General features: G+C 41.3%; 1 protein-coding gene across 1 annotated transcript; it reads right to left on the bottom strand.

The window, feature by feature from the left end:
• Positions 1-6,581: 6,581 nt before the first annotated feature.
• LOC121551736 (MICAL-like protein 2) lies at positions 6,582-18,877 on the bottom strand. Its single transcript, XM_045210776.1, has 18 exons — positions 18,540-18,877; positions 17,516-17,564; positions 15,327-15,468; positions 14,766-14,944; positions 13,438-13,568; positions 12,287-12,799; positions 11,973-12,142; positions 11,566-11,632; positions 10,901-11,106; positions 10,669-10,779; positions 10,505-10,567; positions 10,263-10,327; positions 9,961-10,084; positions 8,707-8,809; positions 8,509-8,582; positions 8,263-8,377; positions 8,041-8,087; positions 6,582-7,959 (listed from the first exon to the last, which is right to left on the bottom strand). Exons 1-18 carry the CDS (start codon positions 18,680-18,682, stop codon positions 7,856-7,858), a joined length of 2,406 nt encoding a protein of 801 aa, XP_045066711.1. The 5' UTR covers positions 18,683-18,877; the 3' UTR covers positions 6,582-7,855.
• Positions 18,878-20,662: the final 1,785 nt, after the last annotated feature.

The raw sequence follows: 20,662 nt of genomic DNA, 5'->3' as shown, positions 1-20,662 counted from the left end.
TGCTGTGTGAGAATGGCTGGGGGCCGAGTGTATGCTGCAGAGCTGTCTGTTAGCATAGAAGAGCATTCCAACGCCGCTTCAACCTGGAGTGCTATTTTAATAGCTCCATCTAGTTGTAAATTATCCGATTCCAAAAGCAGTTTCTCCCTTGTCTTTTCACATAACGTCCCCTCTATCAACTGATCCCTGATGATCTCGTCCTGAAGTGTCCCGTAGTTACAAGAGCTAGCCAAATCCCTCAGATTAGCCACGTAGCTTTGAATGGACTCACCCGGCCGTTGGTGTCTCTTCCGTAGCCGGTAGCGTCGGAGGAGCACTCGCTCTTTCCCGCGAAGTGGTTCCGTAAGAGGCTGACTGCAGCAGTGAATGTAGGAGCCGATCCAAGCGCTCTGAAAATCCTCTGTCCCTCTGTACCAAGGCAGTGACGGAGCAGTGCTGTCCTCCGCTTGTCGGAGATTGTAGAAAAAGTCCATAGCTTCTAAATAAGTGTTAAAACTATCAAGCCAGTTATTCCACGGGACTGGAGGTTCGCCAGGCACGGCGAGGAATGGTGCTGGCGGTGGTAAACTGAATTCAGCCATCTTCGTCGCCAATGTTATATCTAGCCTAGTTGTAAAAGAACGGACATCTGCACAGTTTCACATTGAACATCACTCTGTCGTTTAATGACATGTGCCACGCATTCTGACAACCCATTCATCCGTAACGCAGCACCCTGTCGTAAACCATAACAACGTACAGTACGACGTACAGCACGTCGTACCATACATAACAGATATCTGTTCTGATTTCAGATTTGACTAGCAGAGAAGTAGACTAAGACTACGTTTTTGACTAAGTTGTTGGGAAAGTGGTCAAAGCTGATGTGTCAAAAGTTACATTGTTAACAGTAAATAAAAGGTTGGAAGTGATGGGAGTTAACAATGGGAGCTTTAGAATGTTGAAGAAATCCAATTAAGGTGGATGAAGTCTTTTTAGGATGACAAAAAGCTTAGTTTAAAAAGTATAAATGGTTTCAAAAAGTTATATACAAACAACCTATTCCAGACCAATCTGCATGTTTTAAAGTTTGAATTGAGTTTCTAGCGTAAACGGTGTAAGAGGAGCAGCGTTCCAAATAACTAAGTCAGAATTAAGTTGTACATTATTTAAAGTGGGACTGGCGTCGCAACATGTTAGCCCTGGGCTAATTACTGCCCTAGGTTAAGTATAGCCCGGGGCTAAGACTGCACTGCACTGCACTCAACTCAACCTTACAGTGCATAATGCAGTGTTGGAGTGTGAGGGAGAGTCAACAGCTTTTTCTAATGGGCACAAAGCAGGCTCTCCTTCATGCACATCCTCAACATGTTAGATAAATGAAAGCGTACAATAACCATACAACGTAGTTTGGGTTTAATGCTCCAAAGTCATGATGAAGTGTGCCAGCATCAGACGGCTGGTAAAAAGCCATGTGAAGAGGCTCAACTAAAGCCACAGACGTTCATCATGGCTTTTACGCTATCAAAGTCTAATCTGTCGGGGATTTCATGTGTGTTAACACAACTACAAACGCAGAGAGCAAACACTTCGACAACAGTGCATAAATGTCTCGATATATTAAACAACCAGACAATAAACAACCTATTCAATTCCAGGGATTTGCATGAGAAATGGGAGTATTAGTGAACACAGACAGACGAGTCCTCTCAACACAGACATCCTCAATATCTACTTTCAGAAGAAGCCTGACTTCAAACATTATCCTGTGAGTGAGAGGAAAGGAGAAGAGAGCCAAGCCCGACAGAGCGAGAGCCATGTCTACCTCTCAGTTTTGGGCATATCTGTACTCACAATACCATAGATTAGTACAGTGTCACCACAGAGCTGCAATAAGCTAATTGCTTAATTAGCTGACCCAATTCAATAAGCTTCTTTTAGCATATTAACAAGAGCTATGTAACACATAGCTGTGATTCATGACGACTGGGTTTATTTACGGGATTACAATTATGAGGGTGAAATACAAAATGTTATGGTCAATAATGCTCCTTTCATGAAAGTTCTGTAAAATAACATTTGTGATCATGTAAAACAACATTTCCAGTCCATCACATATTCATGATTAGAATGCTCAGACTACTTGATATGCACAGCTACTTTACGTCCTCTCTGCGTCAGTGTCAGTGTGTTACTGTCTAAACAATTCAGTTCAATCTGGGAATGATTTCACTGCACTCTCAATAATTCTGGACAATGGAGCATGAGGGTTAAACATAAAAATAATTTTCTTATTAGATTGAAATAGACTAATTTACATTTTCTCCTCGCATACTTTACATATACTGTATGATCTTTTGCACAGCGCAGGGAGGTCTGGGTAAAAGAGCACTATTTGTATAAGATGAACTCATCTATATGCTAATTCATTGCCATGTAGACCTGCTTCATTTCTCTGATTCATTCCTGTTTACCTATTAGCTGTTATAGATGCAAAAGAAAATTAGAATATTAAAAACCAAAAAGCTGAGGGCTACAAAGCATTAGCAGTACATCACCTGTTATTATAGTCATATTAGGGTGCCATTGCTGGCCTTTGTTTAAGCTGCACCCAAGAGCCAGGCTCCAAGTGAGGTTTCATAAATAAAATGAGCCATCCCTTTAGTTAAGTGGGACCTGGTGCACCTGACAAACCATAATGGGGTTTCAAATGTACCTAAGCCGAGACAATGTCATATGGAAACGGGTCCAAAGCCTGTCTTAAAATGTAGCTAAGGTTTCTTTTCAGGGGGCAGTCAAACTTAGTGTCTCAAAGCAACTCTGTTACACTTGCTTAGAACTACTGTGCAAGTTGAATGCAACTACCTTTACTAAAACGACGCATGGCAACACCAACATGGGCTTATATGGGAGATGTGACAGATCATATTACAACCAGAGCCTAAATGCTAATGTAATTTCACATGAACTGTGCTTAAAGAGATCCAATCGACCATTCGCTGATACCCACTTCCATTGTGTTTAAGAGGATGACAACCTCCCTCTTATTGTCTAAGTAATTCACTAAAATTGCCACTTATAGCCGCTCAGAGTCATACGTTTCATCTCGGAGCTTCCTCTGGTCTTTGCTACTCATCCCATTCCGACTTCCTTCCGAAAACGCCACCACTTCATTAACCTTGCCAGGCGATAGATAAGACAGGCATTGCATCAAAGCCGTCTGCCCACAGAGAGAGAACAGAGTCCAGTCTCTCCACTACACAGCAGCCTTCACACACCCAAGCAGAGACACTCCACTTTTGTGTTCTAAACTCTCTGCCACACATAGGCTGTCTGAGAAACTAACTACTGTATATCCGTTATGTTTTAAACAGTTTTGAGGGAGGAAAGTGTGTTGTTGTTTGAAAGCAAGATGAACGTCCCGCAATGCACTGTCCACAATTGGAGCACTGTCCAGAATACATCCAGTAGTCTGAAGGGAACATATTGTTTCTTGTGCTCAGTTACACAGAAACACTGTCGATGCTGCATTGACCTCTAACCTTAGAGGCATGGACATGACAGGAGTGCTTGATGGAAAAGGCAGTGGAAAATAACTATTACCAAAATACAGTAATTGCATCTGACAGCAATAATTACTGTAGCAACATAATACAAATATTTACCAAAATAATTTACAAGACTTCTATTTCTACTACACGTTTGTTTCACTTAATCCCTCTGCCCACAATTTCTCAAAAAAATGAAGGGTAGAAAATGATTTTCCTTTGGAGGAAACTGCAAATCCCTGTCTGGATTCTGTTAAAAGGCTTAAAATGTCACTAAATGCCAGGGCTGAAACTCCTGCTAACATGTAGGTCTTTAAGACAAGATGTTAAAGCGTTGAAAGTTACCTGAAATTGATGAGGTTAATATTCTTATCGCAAGCTGAGGGTTCTGTGAAAGTGGATATTGAAAAAAGGTAGACTGCACCGTAACCCTTCATATTAGAGGGTATCAAACAGGACTTCTGCATTGTAAACAGCAATTGCTCATTGAATTGTTTATCATAGTATTTAGATACTGGAATACAATGGCATAATTCAAAGAAATTAAATATTGTGGAGAAGACATCACTATCTTCATATGGGGGTATTACTAAAATATTACACCAACCAAGCTGTTCTTCAATAGCAGACTAGAATTCAACATTAAATCACTTAATACATCCCTTTACTGAACATCTGAAATGCCAAATATGTCCACAGAGGCCTCTCACTTATGATTAGCACACTTTCTGATATCAAAAGGACCAAAGGCCAAATTTTGTTCCTAGGTTTCTTTGGAGACCATCCTCTCTGGGTTTTCAGCCAAATGTGAATCACAGGTAAAATACAGTGAAGTCAGTCATCCACTGAGCCAGCACATAGGCTGGTGAGAGTGAGACATTCTGGCATCTATTAAGAATTACGTTATGTATATTGTGTTGGGAGGGGAATTTTACTGATCCACAAAACCAGCAGGAAAAGGATAAGTGTGAGAGTTTTATAAGACCCTGTGGTAAAGCAACTGCATTGCAGAATCTCTGTTAAGTTAAAAGTTGCTGTGGCGTTGAGCAGAAAGTCAGGCAGAATCCTGCATGCCCACTGATAACATGGTTGGATTAGGGATGTTTAAGGGAAGTGAAAATTATTCATTTGAGATGGATGAAAGCTGCACTTGTCAAGTCTACCAGTCATGCACTTTATATATTTCATTTCCACTAGCCAGCATGCATAATTTCTCCTCAATGCAAATTTCTACACACTGTAATTGTGAGCATATTTACCTCGGCCCTCTCAAAAAACGTTCTCTGACACAGAAAAAGTATTGTCTCTAAAATATGAATTCTCCATTGAAGGCAAGCAGTGAACAAAACAATGCGATTCAGTTTGCCATATTGAGAATCTAATTTCCTACATGCATTTACAATTTAATAACTACACAACTAATAACTTTTATTTTAAATAATACTTTAAGATCAAATTAATGTGATGAGGGTTAGACCCTGGTTTTAGCACATCTCAATTGTGTATAGTGTCTGTCAGTCCACTAAAAGGGCTGCAACTACTGTATGATTATAAGTCATAAAGTCTTTCCCTTTCACTTAGTGTTGGTCTTACAGCCTAGCAACTCATAGAACATGTCTGTCTCTGTACAAATATTATGATCTCTCTGATGAGAATTAAGTCTCCAGCCTGGATGGCCAATAAATTAGAGGCACGCTTCTCGTTTACTCATCAGAGCTAATGAGCCTGATAAAATTACCTCGAGGATCATAATTACAGGCTAGTGGCAGAGACTCTGGCACTCTGAATGAGTACAACACACACACACATTTTAAACAGAGAGGGTTTTAACCCATAGGCCCTCAAAATGCTTACTGGTGCCTTGTTACTATAGCAATTAAGCTAAAACTATCAAATAGAAATGATTATACTATATATGGGTAGTGTATTTGATTGTAAAACATGCATAAGAATGCAATACAATGTTCTTTTAGGCAATACATTTCTATCCTCTACATTGAGATCTACTGGTAAGAATACCGTCGGTGCCTGTAGAGTACTGCACCATTCCTTGTAAAAAATAACTTCAATTAATTGAATGTAAAAACCTGAATAAGTCAGTATAACATGTGTAATTTGTCAGAGCCAGTCCAACACATTATTGCCACCCTTTCATCAAGACTAACCACTCCATCAGTAATGGCATATTTTGATGGACGGCAGCAGCGTGGACACAAGAGCTTACCTCAGAGGATTTCATTTCATCACATTCACAGGACAAATTGTTTTACTTATGAATATTAATGTCCCTCTAATTTGAGGCCGTTGTTAATGCTTGTCGCTAGGAGCCTAGCAAATCAGGTCCCATTCCTGTTAAAACCATGTATTAGACACCCCCCTGACACTAAGCCCTCGCCTTTGATTCTTAATTGCAGAGGTGCAAGCATTTGCAGTAGATGGGGCACAAAGCTTTAATTAACTCTATCACACGTATTCGGTCTTGACTGTCACCCACATCACGCATGGTGTACTGCACCAATATCATCCCCAGTTCCTCTCAGCTAGAAAGATGCTGTTCCAAGTTCGTGATCACAATTTCACGCATCTTCAAAAATTGGGGGATGTCGTTTATAAGTAGCTGCAAATATATTGACTTGAGCAAATTCTTGATGCCTTCCCTAAAACCCACATTAAATGCAGAGAAGTATGTAGCTCTGAATGATCACTGCTGTGCTTTGATACTTAAGTAATGTCCCGGCCTAGCTGCTCCAGAACATCATGTTGGATAAGGACTGTGGTCTGTATGGTAAAATCAGGCTGTAACTTTATGCTTGTATGGGATAGAAATCAAGGAGTATAGGTTTAGATTGTACAGTTCCTAATGAAAAGTCTGACTTGTGAAGAACTCTAGGAATCAAATCATATTGAAAATACATCCCCTACAGTTGATCAAGGAACATGTTAATTGAAACTATAAGCAATTATATGCCATGAGATTTTGAAGTAAAAAAAGGCCTACCATTAAATTCTACAAGACCTTAAAAAAAGTTACATATTAGTGCTTTCAAAACCAAGGATGTTCAAATTATTTATTGGACAGCAAACTCATTACAATTAAAAATATAAATACACTTTATGTACACATTCATTTAACATCCCTTCCAATTTTTTAAAGTCACGAGACATTGGGACCTGTGCATACCTTAAACAGTATTTTTACAGATGACTCCAAAATGCCAACATTTTTTAAAACTTAAAATATTGCAATTATGGACCAGGCATAAAACAATGCTTCAGTACATACATTAGTATATAATGTTTAATTAAACCAGGTTTAAGATTTAAAAAGCTCAACATAACCACTAGTTTATAAGCCTTTTCCTGGCCCATAAGCTACTGCTCTACGTAATCTTTCAATGTTATTGCATCAGCAGAGTTGGAACATTTTGCAGCATTTATAAAATTAGCAAAGAAATTAACTGTCTGTACTGTGGCAAATTGGATTCAGGTTCATATATATATATATATATATATATATATATACACATACACACACACACAGTAAAACCATGGTGCCACCTACAGCACAACAGGAGAAATACAGCTTTTAAAATGTGGCAGCGTAGAACATGCTTCTCCCCACGTCATCCGGTCTGCAGACTGATCTCACTCAAAATGTTATTAGATGTTTGTGGTTACTAATAACATCCTTTTTGAAGCATAATAAAATAAATACGTCGGTATTAAAATAATTACACCTACTGGAGCTAAAAAACATCAGCACGCATTAAGGCAATTTCTCTTCTTTTGATACTAACAACTTAAAATCACAGTGATATGGATTTCCCTTTACCATTATACGGTGCAACAATACCAGTTACATTATTTTGCATTTGACTCATTTTAACAGTGACTCTTCAACACCTCTTCACAACAATCCCAAACTAGATGTGAGGAAAAACAGTGAGTGAAAAAAACAAGAAGCAAACCATAAATTATGACATCTTAGATATACACCACAAGGAACAAAACATCAGATTATGATCAGTCAAGTGTCATGAGACCAGTCTCAAGAACAACAACTGAACACTAAATGTTTTCAAACAAAAAGCCTTTCTAAACAAACCTTTGCGACGAAACACCCACTCGATCTGATATGTAGCTGAATGTTGGTCTTTGACCTTCAGGCTCAGCAACATAAACTTGTTACTTATTAGCTGAACTCCAATACCACAAGTTGATGTATACACACATACACACTCCGTATCACTTCTTGAAAAGGTAAACCCAATTTAAAACATCCCAGACACTACGACACATACTGCACCCCCCAGAGCAGGATAGAACAATTATAACACAGTCCCCTGATCACTCACTGTGACCTTTTTACTACTTTTTCGTCTGAACAGCATTTTGAAGGAGGACTTCCTCTTGATTTTGGATTTTTTAAGTCCTGTCCACCAGAACAAAGAGGAAATTACATTAAGCAAGGCACGTCCCAGGGTTTAAAAACAGGGGCATTTTAAATACTCACCAAGAGTCTGCATCATTTCATTCAACTGCTGATCCTCTTCATCTTCCCTGAAATGGAGAACATGTTGTGGTTTTTCAAGTTAGACATCCAGCTTGATCTCAGTGACACTCCAGTCACCACTTGAGACCATTGCAGATATTGAAATGCTCCAAACATTTTTTTTTTAAAGGGTCACAACGCACATCATATTGTACAAGCAACAAAGTTGCACTATTTCCCTACCTGAGCCTGTCCTCATCCAGTCCTTCTACGATGGCGTTTCTACCGTTCACAATCTCCATCAACCTCTCCATCAGCCTGTCCTCTCGCCGACGCTCCTCTGTGGACTTCAGATGATCTGTGATACCAGGGATAAACAGACCTGTGTTAGAAATAGGAGCACTACACTACAAAATGGTAGCTGCAGATCTGTTTGGGGGATGTAAAGTGAACAGTTGAGATGCTGTGTGTGAGCCTTGTGCCTCCTACCTGGTTTCTCCAACAGTCTGCGCAGCTCACCTTCCACCCCAGGCTGCTGCTCCTCCAGGTCTTGAGTCTTAGCTCTGACAAACGCAATAAGTGATTTTTAAGCCACTATAAATCCGAAAGTGTGTGTGTGTGTGTGTGTGTATATATCTATATATATATATATATATATGGGCAACATTTCACTTGACAAGTACTCACATGTACACAAGCTCCGACTCCCTCCTAATGTACGTCTGCTTCTTTCGGATCAGGTTGAACCAGTCAACCATCAGAGGGTCCATCAAAATGTCCCCCTCGCCCTCTGCAAAAGGCCAGTGTCAAGGAAGTTCATTGGCAATTCATAAAATAAATGACATTTATTTGTGCAAGATTGAATTAACAAAATGAATCACATTGTTCCAGTCCAACATGCACATTGAGCCTTTGTCAGTGCCTAAGGGCTGTGTGTATACAAACACACACCAGCCACAGCCAATTGTACAAACTGGCCTGGGACAGAGAGAAGAGTGTCCCATTAACTCACCCTGCCTTCTATCAGCAGGACAGCCAGGTGCATGTAAGGAGTGAGTAAAGCAGTGAACCGGATGATAATACTAATATAACTGTGCCCAGATGGTGACCTTGAGCAGAGCAATCAGGCACCCTATTCCTCCTGCTCTGTCTGCAGCCACAGCCAGTCTCTTGGGCTGTTCGGCTCTTCAGCACCACCTCTCAATCGCTCAAGGGGGACGGCTAGTATCAGAGGGAGGAGGTGCCCTCATGTGGGCAGTGCCCGCCTCTCGCCTCATTTGGCCATGGAGGGAAATGGAACCTGTTCACCAGTCACACCTCTCCCCTCCAGGCTGTGTGGGTTTGGATTCCTGTGTAAAGTCCCAGGTGGGATAGCAGGGATAACAGGCTCACCATCAGAGTACAACTCAACACTGAGAATAGTGGAGGGACTGGGCCATTTCAATTGAAGTACATTAATAAATATCTAATCATAAAGGCTGGTCTATTTGGACATAAACTGACGCAGAACCTCAATTGCATACTCCTCGCATCCTCTCTCCTTCTCAAAACCCATTGAGGAGAAGGTCAGAGGGGAGGGACCTCTGGCTTTCTCATCCAATGGGTTGAGGCGGCGGCGAGGAGAGAGGACACAATTGAGATTCTCCCATGGTGTCCTTCAAAATCCTGTCCTGAAAAAGACCCAGTTAGGGTTGAAACATAGTCAGTCTTCTTTAACATAACTTTAGTATCATAACTGTGTGCAGAATCACTTGTTGTTTATGTCCTTCAAAAAGCCAGACCAGTCCCAAAACCAACAACTTAACAAAAATGTAAAAGCGAAACAGTATGCACAGGACACCACTCTCCCACGTGCTTTGGCAAATGAACAAATCGCTATTAGTCAACATCAACAAAGGAGGGAGGAACACGTGGAGTAAAGAGAATTTCCTTGGAAAGTACCTTCCTCACAGCTGCGAAGCCTCTTCTCCATCTCCACTCCCTTCCTCTCCAAGTCACCCAGGCAGTCGTCAATCTCACGCAGCTCCTTCACTATCTGATCCATGGGGATATGATGTGACTTACACTGAACAAAACAAAGAACAACCCATTGTGTAACTACCAATTGCTAATCCTGTGTAATTATCTAACTATGAACTAGAAATTTCATTAGAACATTACATAATTTCACATAGGATCGTTACTGCCTCTGATAAGCTTTAGTAACGTGCCACTATTTATGTATGAGAGAACTGTCAACTTACCAAGGGTAACCTCATTTCAGACCTGCAGTTGTTTGTGGGTGACAGATACTTTCCATTTTTGGAGCCTAAGAGGTAGATAAAATAGGATTATTACATATTTAATGGCTGACAGTCAGGGAGCCATTGTCACATGAGACTTAACTTCTGAAAATAAACAAGCTAAGACATAAAAGATTAAAACATCTCAATGGTTGAGAAAGAACATCTGGTAATGGTGATAGAACATGAAGGCCCAGTCTAACCTGTGGGGCCCTGGAGAGGCTGTTTAGGAGACATAGGGGGAGAATAACTGACATTCTTTGAGCCTAAAAAGCAATCAAAATGTAACTGATTAATAAACTGCAATATATATAGATTCCAAATACATTCTTGCGATGCAATCACTGAGTGGAGTTCTTGTCTTTACCCGATCCCGCAGAGCTGTGGTGAGGCTGATTTGGAGTGGGGACCCTGTGCCAGACAGGAACCAGGGGAGGAGTGGACGACAGAGTAGTAGAATAATTCCCATTTTTAGTACCTAGAAGGTGAAGCGCGATATAATTTAAAACCCCAACAAGTCATCGAAAATGTTAACGCAATCATTTACATGACAGTAATCGCTACTCTGCCAACTATAGAGGATAATCAAAAGCATGTACCCAAGCCTCCGGAGCCGCGACGGGGCTGCCTGGGAGACGGAGCTCTGTGAGACAAAGGGCCAGGTGGAGGAGGGTTGAAGGCTGCTGGGGGATTCCGAGGAGAGGTAGAGCTGATGTTGACGATGATACGAGTAGCGAAAGACTTCGAGATGGCTTCAGGTTTGGGTTGCTCAACAACGATCGCTCGATCCTCAGAGTCAGAGGTACTGGAGAAAGAGGGTGCATGTAAGGAGCAAGAAAATATTGGACTTTCCCTGAAATCAACCATTTTGGATTGAACATACAGTAAGTTCAGACAGAACATTCAGCCTCACCTTATATATTTAGGAATAATGGGAGGTGAGAAAACAGTGGAGGGGTCATCAGGGGTAACTAGTTAGTGTTGCACTAGGGTTCATTTCAGCCATAGCACTCCTTGGGACTTGTGAGGATGGGGGAGGAGAGTGGCTGCAATTTCAGCCAGTCAGCCATAACAGAGCAGGGTGAGGCAGGATTAATCCGCAGGCTGGAGGAGTGGATACATGAGATGCCCAACTGGTTAGCTCTCCATATCAGATATAACTGAATCTCTCACCCGGGTGACAATACCTGACTTCCCTTTGTGTGGATGTACAGGATTAGAAAGAGGTTGATTAACAGATAACTGATGAGCAGTCCAGACTTACTTCAGTCCTGGTCCATTTTTAACAGGCTTGAGCTTTGATCGCCAGTTAACAGGAGCCTCTGCACAGTCTGCATTTACAGCCAGAGAAGAAAGGAGAGTGCATGATTCAAGCTCCTTATCAAATTCTACAATTCAATTTAGTGTATATAAAAAAAAAGGGCTAAACAAGATGGGATGACAAAAAAACAAGAAAAAAGTCTGATAGTGAAGACTGCTAATGCACTAGCAGCTTATCTTAATGCTCTTAAACTGGATGGAAATGCTGTTCGTGGCTACATCCTTGTCTTAACAAGGTAATAGAAAGCGTTCCAGCTTTTGAAGTTTCTCTTGTTCCATATGACCTATAGTAAAAACCTGATCTTGATTTTAAAAAAGTTCTCAAAATTAAGTGGAATTGAAAAAGCTTGCCTTTGGTGGTGGAGGATACAGTTGTTGGTCTGGCACTGGCTTTTTTGACAGTGTTCAGCAATTCCTTATTGCTGGTGAAGGGTTGGGCTGCTTGTTGTCCTGCTGTGCCTGGCCCACAGTTAGCCTGCTTCCAGCTGGGGAGGTCAGCTGAGCTTGGCAGGTCTCCAAACCTGGGGAGACAATACTTTCACCATTAGGATGGGAAATGTACATACAGTATTAGCTGACATCCACAAAATGAGATGAACTGTGGCCATGCGCACTTGAACAAGAATAAAATCCTGTAGGTAAACCCACAGGCCTTCTTTTCTCACCTCCTTTCTGCTGGTTGGATAACAAAGTATCGGGTGTTATTGTTGTTGCAGTTCGCCTCAACTAGTTTCTTGGTAATGACAGCCCTAGCTCGGTTCTTCTCTTCCTCAGGACTCAGGGGCACCCTCGGCAGTCCTGAGGGGGCTGGGGGCTTCTGGCTGCTGGGGGGCCCCTCTGGGGATGAGGTAGATGACTGGAAGAACCTCTGCCGTGCTGCCTGGGTTCTCTGGGCCGAGCTGGTCCAGGGTTGGGGAGCTGGGGTGGTGGTCTCCACAGGCTTCAAGACCACCTTGACGGGGGTCAAAGGCACAGAGGTGGGACGGGTGACAGACTGGACTCCGCTGGTGTCACTTTTGGATTCAACGTTGGCACTTGGGGATCCGGTTTGGATGACAGCCCCAGAGGAGGGAGGCTTGTTGCAGCCATTCTTGGTGTTCTGGTGGTCATTACAGATGAAGCTACCTGGCTCCTTCCCTGGTTTATAGGCCCCAGCCAGGAGGATGTTGGAGCATTCACTGCACATGGTGAAAGGTGGAGCGTAAAGGTGTCAACACATTTTATTTTATAATTTTTTAGGGGGTAGATCAGCTTTAATATTGCAGATAGATTGTAACTTCCATCAATGTAATTGTCTACATCACTTCCAATAATAGATATATAGATACACATACCCTTTAAAAATATATATTTCCCTTTATTACTTTCCAACCCCACCACCCCTCCCCTAACTGGAGTAAACAACAACGCTTTGGCCTCTACTTCCATCTTATACATACTATATACATTTTATGGACAGTCAATTTTACAATAATTCTATTTTGTTTGTTTTTACTCCTGAACTTCCTCTACCCTCAACCTCTCCGATCATTTTCATGATGTCCATCCGGTTTGCTTCTATCGGCCATATCTTTCTAACTGTGCTCTTTCACAAAAGCTCTCAACCTATAACCTACATACTTATGGACACAGTATGCTTTACACTAGTTGTTGTTAGTTGTTATTAGTCCCATCCTTCAGCTCCATTCAACACCTTCCATCTATCTCTTAACACCATCCATATTGGATTTCTATTTGTCATATATTTTTCAACTGTACTCAACACATTTTAACCATAATGATGGAGCTGATTTCTATGTTTAAAGTGGACATTTACTTGAAGCAGCTCCTGTGGTAAAGCTTCCCCTCGATGAAGTGCCGTTGGACCAGATGAACGTGGCATTTGCACACAACACATTTACTGCTCAGAGTGCCTGTCTTATTGGAGCTCTCCACCAAAACCTCCGTCTGTGGAGGAGAGAGAGAAAAATAGATGTTTTAGAGACACACTACATGACCAAAAGTATGTGGACACCTGTTCGAACACCTCATGGGCATTAATATGGAGTTGGTCCCCCCCTTTGCTGCGATCACACCCTCCACTCTTCTGGGAAGGAATTCCACTACATGCTGGAACATTGCTGCAGGAACTTGCATCCATTCAGCCACAACAGCATTAGTGAGTTCAGGCACTGATGTTGGGCGATTAGGCCTGGCTCGCAGTTGGCGTTCCATTTCATCCCAAAGTTGTTAGATGGGGTTAAGGTCAGGGCTCTGTGCAGGCCAGTCAAGTTCATCCACACCGATCTTGACAAACCAGCATTAAGATTTCCATTCACTGGAACTAAGGGGCCTAGCCCAAACCATGAAACACAGCCCCAGACCATTATTCCTCCACCAAACTTTAGTTGGCACTACGCTTTGGGGCAGGTAGCATTCTCCTGGTCAAACCCAGATTCATCCATAGGACTGCCAAATGGTGAAGCGTGATTCATCGCTCCAGAGAACACGTTTCCACTGCTCCAGAGTCCAATGGCGGCAAGCTTCACACCACTCTAGCCAACGCTTGGCATTGCGATCTTAAGCTTGTGTGTGGCTGCTCGGCCATGGAAACCCATTTCATGAAGCTCCCGATGAACAGTTATTGTGTTGACATTGCTTCCAGAGGCAGTTTGGAACTTGTTCATGAGTGCTGCAACCGAGGACAGACGATTTTTACGAGCTACGCGCTTCAGCACTCGCCGGTCCCAGTCTGTGAGCTTGGGTGGCCTACCACGTCGAGGCTGAGCCGTTGTTGCTCCTAGACGTTTCCACGTCACAATAACAGCACTTACAGTTGACCGGGGCAGCTCTAGCAGGGCAGACATTTTACGAACTGACTTGTTGGAAAGGTGGCATCATATGACGGTGCCACGTTGAAAGTCACTGAGCTCTGCATTAAGGCCATTCTACTGCAATGTTTGTCTATGGAGATTACATGGCTGTGTGCTTGATTTTATACACCGGTCAGCAACGGGTGTGGCTGAAATAGCCAAATAAACTCATTTGAAGTGGTGTCCACATACTTTTGTATATTCAGTAGTTCATCAAAATGTATGCCAGTCAAACATCTGATAAAAAATTAAATAAAAGAGACATTAAAAAAGCCATTTGTACTCCTCTAACCTGGACAGCAGCTCTGGTTGCTTCGGGGGAGGTTTTCACCATGAGAGAGGAGCGAGGTGGTCGATTCTCTATGGCTGTTTTAGACACTATGGTTTTGGCCACCACCGGGAGATTCTTCTTTCCAGACGGCTCCTCCTTGGAGCCCTCTGCTGGTCTTTTCACAGCACCCACCCCTCCAACTGGAAAAAACATTGGCCATCAGAAATTAGAGCGTTGAGCCACAATATTCAAATCTACAATCCCTGAACCAATCGCTCAGTAGAGATGCTTTGTGCATGTGAAACTGAAATAGTTTGGATATACAATATCTTATAAAGCAATAAGCATTAAAAAAAACATTTGCCAAGCTTTAAATGTACTACTGATCGTAAGGACAGGCACATTAGACTAAACAGGTTTGAAGCAATGTTTTCACCCAATTTAACCCTACATGACACCTGTGTACTTCCCATGATCACCTTAACTGTACACCTCCCCAGGAAAGGAAACTTAACACTTATAGTGCAGCATATAGGCTAGTGCTCCAATGTAACAAAGCTGCCTCAAGACAGACAGTCTTACTAGGGTTGCGTCCGTGGAAGTAGTTGTAGTACTGGGAGACGTAGGTGAGGATGCTCAGTCGGTCTGGGATCCTCAGGGCCACCATGTCCTCTGCATCCAGCAGAGCAGCGATCCCCAGCTTGTCCTCCGCAACCCGGAAAGCCTGAAGTTAAAATAAACACTTGTTTTATTAACCAACCCTAAACCCATAGAGAGCCAACAATTAGAGGGGCCAGATGTATTAGAGTACCCCTAGCAAGCAGAACACTGATAACAATGGTTTATAAAAATAAATAAAAAATACTTTTTTGAACATTTACAAAGCAGAGTTAATACTAAGGAAAAATCTTTCATCATTTAAATAACACTTTCACAATGTTCTTGAGGATTTCTTAATATACATAGCAGCTACTTAATTTAACTGTAAACATAAGCCAGACAAACTGGTCTCTTCATAAATAGAAAATAGAAAAGTCCAGCCAGCAGCTGTTTGTGGCCCCATGCTGGGGAGGTCTGGACAGGGGGTGAATAATGAATAGCACATTTCCTGTGCACACTCAGCCCTGGAAACACAGAGGGAGTAGGAGAACGGGACATTGTTTAGGATCAACCTGAATGTGCTCATTAAAATGTTAAAGTACAGCCTTGCAGAACGGCATATCCGTTCGTGTTGGAGCAGGAGAAAGGCCAAACAATTTCTGCATTTGTGAGATTCTCTGTATAACAGTAACGGAATTGGCCATTGTTGCTGTACCGTAATGAAACAGAGTCTGGACAAGACAACTGCATATTTGAGTTTGTAGTGACAGATAGACCCACCACTGAGAGAAACCTGAGAGACACACATGAAGGACTGGGACCTCCTTGTCATGAAATACAGAGGACTACTGTCACTGTGTATGGGATTACCATGGGTAATTTACATGGGTGTTTGGACTCCACCACAGAGGAATTCGGTTGGTCAAATAGACTAGTTACCAAAACAAAACTGTACTCGTCAAAGGCCCAACTGTGGGTTAAAACACATTCTTCTTATGCAACCCCCCAGCAGTGTAGTGTCCCACCGTACTGTCTAACATTTGTAAACAGAACTTTATCGTGCGGATCGAGTGGCCCACGGATAACAGTAAGCCTCATTCATAATGAATACTCCAGGGAGCCTCTTCTGGTTCTCAGGTTCTTAACGGACACTGTGGGGGATCGGCACGACTAGCAGCTAGTGTTTTGCAACAGATCCTGGAGTGCATAGCACACTATGTGGTCTATAATCCTCAAAAACAGAGGAAACCAGCACAGAGAGAATTCCTAATTATGGACAAGTCCCAACTGCGCTGCTGTTTGACTCATTCTTATCACAACGGTCCTCACACACTTCCTGGTATGAAGGAAATAGGGGGGGAACATAAAACATTGTCAACTTAGACAGTCCGGTGAACGGAAAAACCTCAACTCCACAAAGAGTTAAAATCAAGTTAAATACAACCAAGTCAACCATAATGTCTGATGTTCATCAGGTGTTCATATTTAAGCCGCCATCTGTCGAAGTAGTATCAATAGAAATGAGTGTAACTAGCCAAAGTCACATATAGTAATGAGCCAAAGTCACTATCGAGTGACTTGTTAGGCAGTGTAAGACTTACTGACTTGACACGTTCCATACAACTCGCACATGACATTCTCCTCACAATAAAACAGCAACATGAGACAGACCTTGTATAGCACCAATAGCAGAGATGGTTTCCCAAACTACAGTTGGTATATGAATAACCTGAAATCTTAGGAATACATGTTGTCCAGTTATCAACTGGGAAAGACGTTCTGCATTTGGCCACTGCGTGTACATACTATGCATGTTACAAGCAATAGGTCACATTTATGGTGACCCATCACATTCTTTTAATGAGTTGCATTTAATATCACCCTTCAGAGCAAAACTTTTGCCCCAGTTCTATAGAAACACTTCTGAGGGATATATCAAAAATAACCATGAATTGACTGGTGCACAATTCCAGTCCTTTGGAGACTTCGCTAATAAAGAATAGGCCTAAATGTTACCACAAAGGACTTGATGCATTTCTAACAACGCAATCCACTCAAACACAAACCAACAGACTTCCTGATAAGATGGCCAAACAGTTCAGTAAGGTCATGTCAATTTACAACCTTGAACAGTGCTGATCTTACATGCATAAATAGACAGTAAATCTTACCAAGTTGTTGTTGTCAAAAACATCCTCTTTATTCAGGGAGTCGTAGTCTCTGAATATACAACACAGGGAAATGAATCATTCACATTGTGGCAGTTGATACAAGGTCATTCTCATGTGAATTTGGGTGACTAACTGCCCAGGTTTCTGGGATACATAAATAATATTATAGTGCACTAGTACAGCAAGAAAGCTTGTGGGAATGGTTATGCTGTGAGGTTTCTTTCTGTTTTAGACTTTGAGTACATAAAATCAAAATGTGTTTTCTTGTTAAACAAGAATGATGTTTGACTTAAGATTGACTAGGGAACATTTTATTTCCATTCATGTGACATTATGCAATGTGTTGATTTAAAAATAAAGGATCACACGTATACCTTTATGAAACGAACATTTCTTACTTGTAGTTCAAAATTCACTTATATTCATATGGATATTTGCCTATGCTAATCTAGCCTCATCTCTCAACCAAAATGTCAAGCCTCTGGCTAAATCTGACAAAGGGATCCTTGAGAAGGGGATTCCCGCCACCATTGTTAAGCAGACAGGAAGCCACTGGGAATACTTTCTTTCAAAATAAGTAGTAGAACTTGATAGAAACGATCGCTATTTGCTATTGTATGTACTGCTCAAGGGATTACATTAGGCCTACACGAGAACATTACTTTTCTAAATCATGATTTGAAGCTATAGCCTAAACTACAAAATGTGTTTGTAAAGTAGAAGACAAAGTAAAAGACAAAAACATGAACTGCTTGGTTATGATAAAAGTACGTTGACAGAAGGCCAAGGTTTCCCTTACTCGTGTACCGAGTTTGGGAAACGCCGAGGTAGCTATTCATCATATAATTCAAAATATTACAAGTTTTAACTGTGGCTTTAACAGTGAGTACCCACTGTAGTGTTTGACGTATTGATTGTTTGCAGCTGCTAATGATTTGTTGCACCTGATTCACCATAACATTGAACATCAATTCTTCAACCAAATCAAATTATAATTTTTTGGTTAAGTCATTAAAATGCTTACATTAGGTCCGGTCTGTACTTATGGATAAGCGCACAGAACGCCAACCCGTCCCTAAAAGAAGTTGTCATGTTGATGATAGCCACATCTCGGTACCCATTGCACTGAAGTTTGCACCACTGTTGAAGCGCCTTGATGGCAGCCATCCTTCCCGGAGCGCGTTGTCCTGTCAAATAATTGACTTCCGAAAAATATATATATACCAAAGAGAAATATGCAACCAGTGGGTGTTATTTCTTATTTGAGGGGATGTGCAGGTAGTAGAAAGAAAGATATCGATTACCGAGAAAGAAAAGCCAGCTCAAACTATCCAGTGTTCAATCATCAGCTGATGCTCGCGACTGATAGGCTACCATTGCATACCACATTTAAAAGTATATTGGCGTGACGCAAGGGGGCGAGGCTTTGGTTCAGTAGCCTAATTACCGCTGTTAATTATCATTTTACACCACTGGTGACATAATTGCACTTTTCAATAATCACAGTGTTGACAATTAATCGGTCCTTTTAGTCTCTGTCCGGTTATCAAATATATCATTTGCATTATGTCCTGAATAGCCTGTTTCAGAGAGGTAATCATTGGTATAAAAAAATATATATATATAATCAACGTTTACACTATTGTTGAAGTCTGTGTGGGTTTAATTTCAATAGTTTTACATTTTACATTTTAGTCATTTAGCAGACGCTCTTATCCAGAGCGATTTACAGTTAGTGAGTGCATACATTTTTTTTTACATGGACAAAATAGGCTATAGTCCAACATTAACGCACTAATGAGCAGACATTAGTGTTGAAGCCTTAATGAGCAACTCAATTAGGCTAGGAATACAAAGGATTCTGCTGAGCCCTTGTTTGCTCATTTGCATATGGGACATTTTCATTGGAAAAAACAATTAGACATATTTTAAGTTACATGTTGCAAACTCAGAAGAGGCTTAAAGTCTCCATGAAACGAGTTAACCCAGAATCCAGACCCATTGACCCATTTTGGGTCACCAATGGTGGTTTCAAATTTGAAGATGGAGTGACTGAGGGATACTCTCTAATTGAGATTGGACAAAAGAACAACTTGAGTGTGTCTGAAATTTGAGTATGACCCAACATAGGAGAAACTGACCCTCACAGAGAACTCGACAACCTGAACTAGATGCATAGCCTACAAAGAGATTAGATGGACATTGATATATTTACAAACAGAAAAAAAACATTTACTTGGTGTAAATAATACAAGTAGCCTAATACAAAGTAGGAACAACATACCAAAAAATTCAACAAAGACCATGGGAAACACTTTACAGTTGCTATGTGTAGTAACACTGTAATTACACTAAAACATTGTATTAACATGTTTTTTTATATTAATTGTTTTAACATAAGTGCAAAATAAGTGTTACCAGACCTTGAAATCTACAGAATATAAAGATATGGATAGTTTAATTATTACTGAAGCAAATGCACACGGGCAATATGCATATTGACTACAATATTGACTGAATAAAGGAAGGACAGGACAGGACAGTAATAATAATACATATGGGTTTTTCTCGTTTGGGCAAGACTGTCCTCCGTCCTCTCTCCTCCGTCCTCTCTCCTCCATGACTCAGAAACCGATAAGGGGTCGAGGAGTGTGTCAAGTCATTAGTAGGCAAACGAAAGTATCCTCCCCTCCTCGATAGCCAACTTTCATCGAGGATATTCATGTGTATCCTACTGCGGAATAGTTTTGAAATCTTCCACACCCCCTTTGAATCAGCTTTTGTTTTGTCAGAGGAGAAAGACATGCACACGTTTAAAAACAATATGCTACTTATTGTTTGTTTTATCTATAAAATGTCTTGCACAACTAACGTAATTTGTTTTTATCACTTTACACTTATTTTGGGATCCACCCCTGTAAACGTAATTTGCCTAATGATGTGTGAGTGGAGAAGGACCATATCATTTCAAGTAAGCGCATTTCCATCCACATTCACTCTCCTCGCCGACTGTCCTCGATTAACCTTTTCCTTTTTCAAAGGAGGCAAGAGAGGATGGAGGAGAGAGGACGCAGGGGGTGTGCAAAATCTAATCGATAAAAGGCCCATGAATGGAGAAGAGAGTTCATTACCAGAGGGGGGCACTGT

Source organism: Coregonus clupeaformis, chromosome 35 (assembly GCF_020615455.1).
Source record: "Coregonus clupeaformis isolate EN_2021a chromosome 35, ASM2061545v1, whole genome shotgun sequence".
NCBI classification, from domain to species: Eukaryota; Metazoa; Chordata; class Actinopteri; order Salmoniformes; family Salmonidae; genus Coregonus; species Coregonus clupeaformis.
Note: the sequence above shows the minus strand (reverse complement) of the source record. Positions and strands in the feature narration are given on the sequence as shown.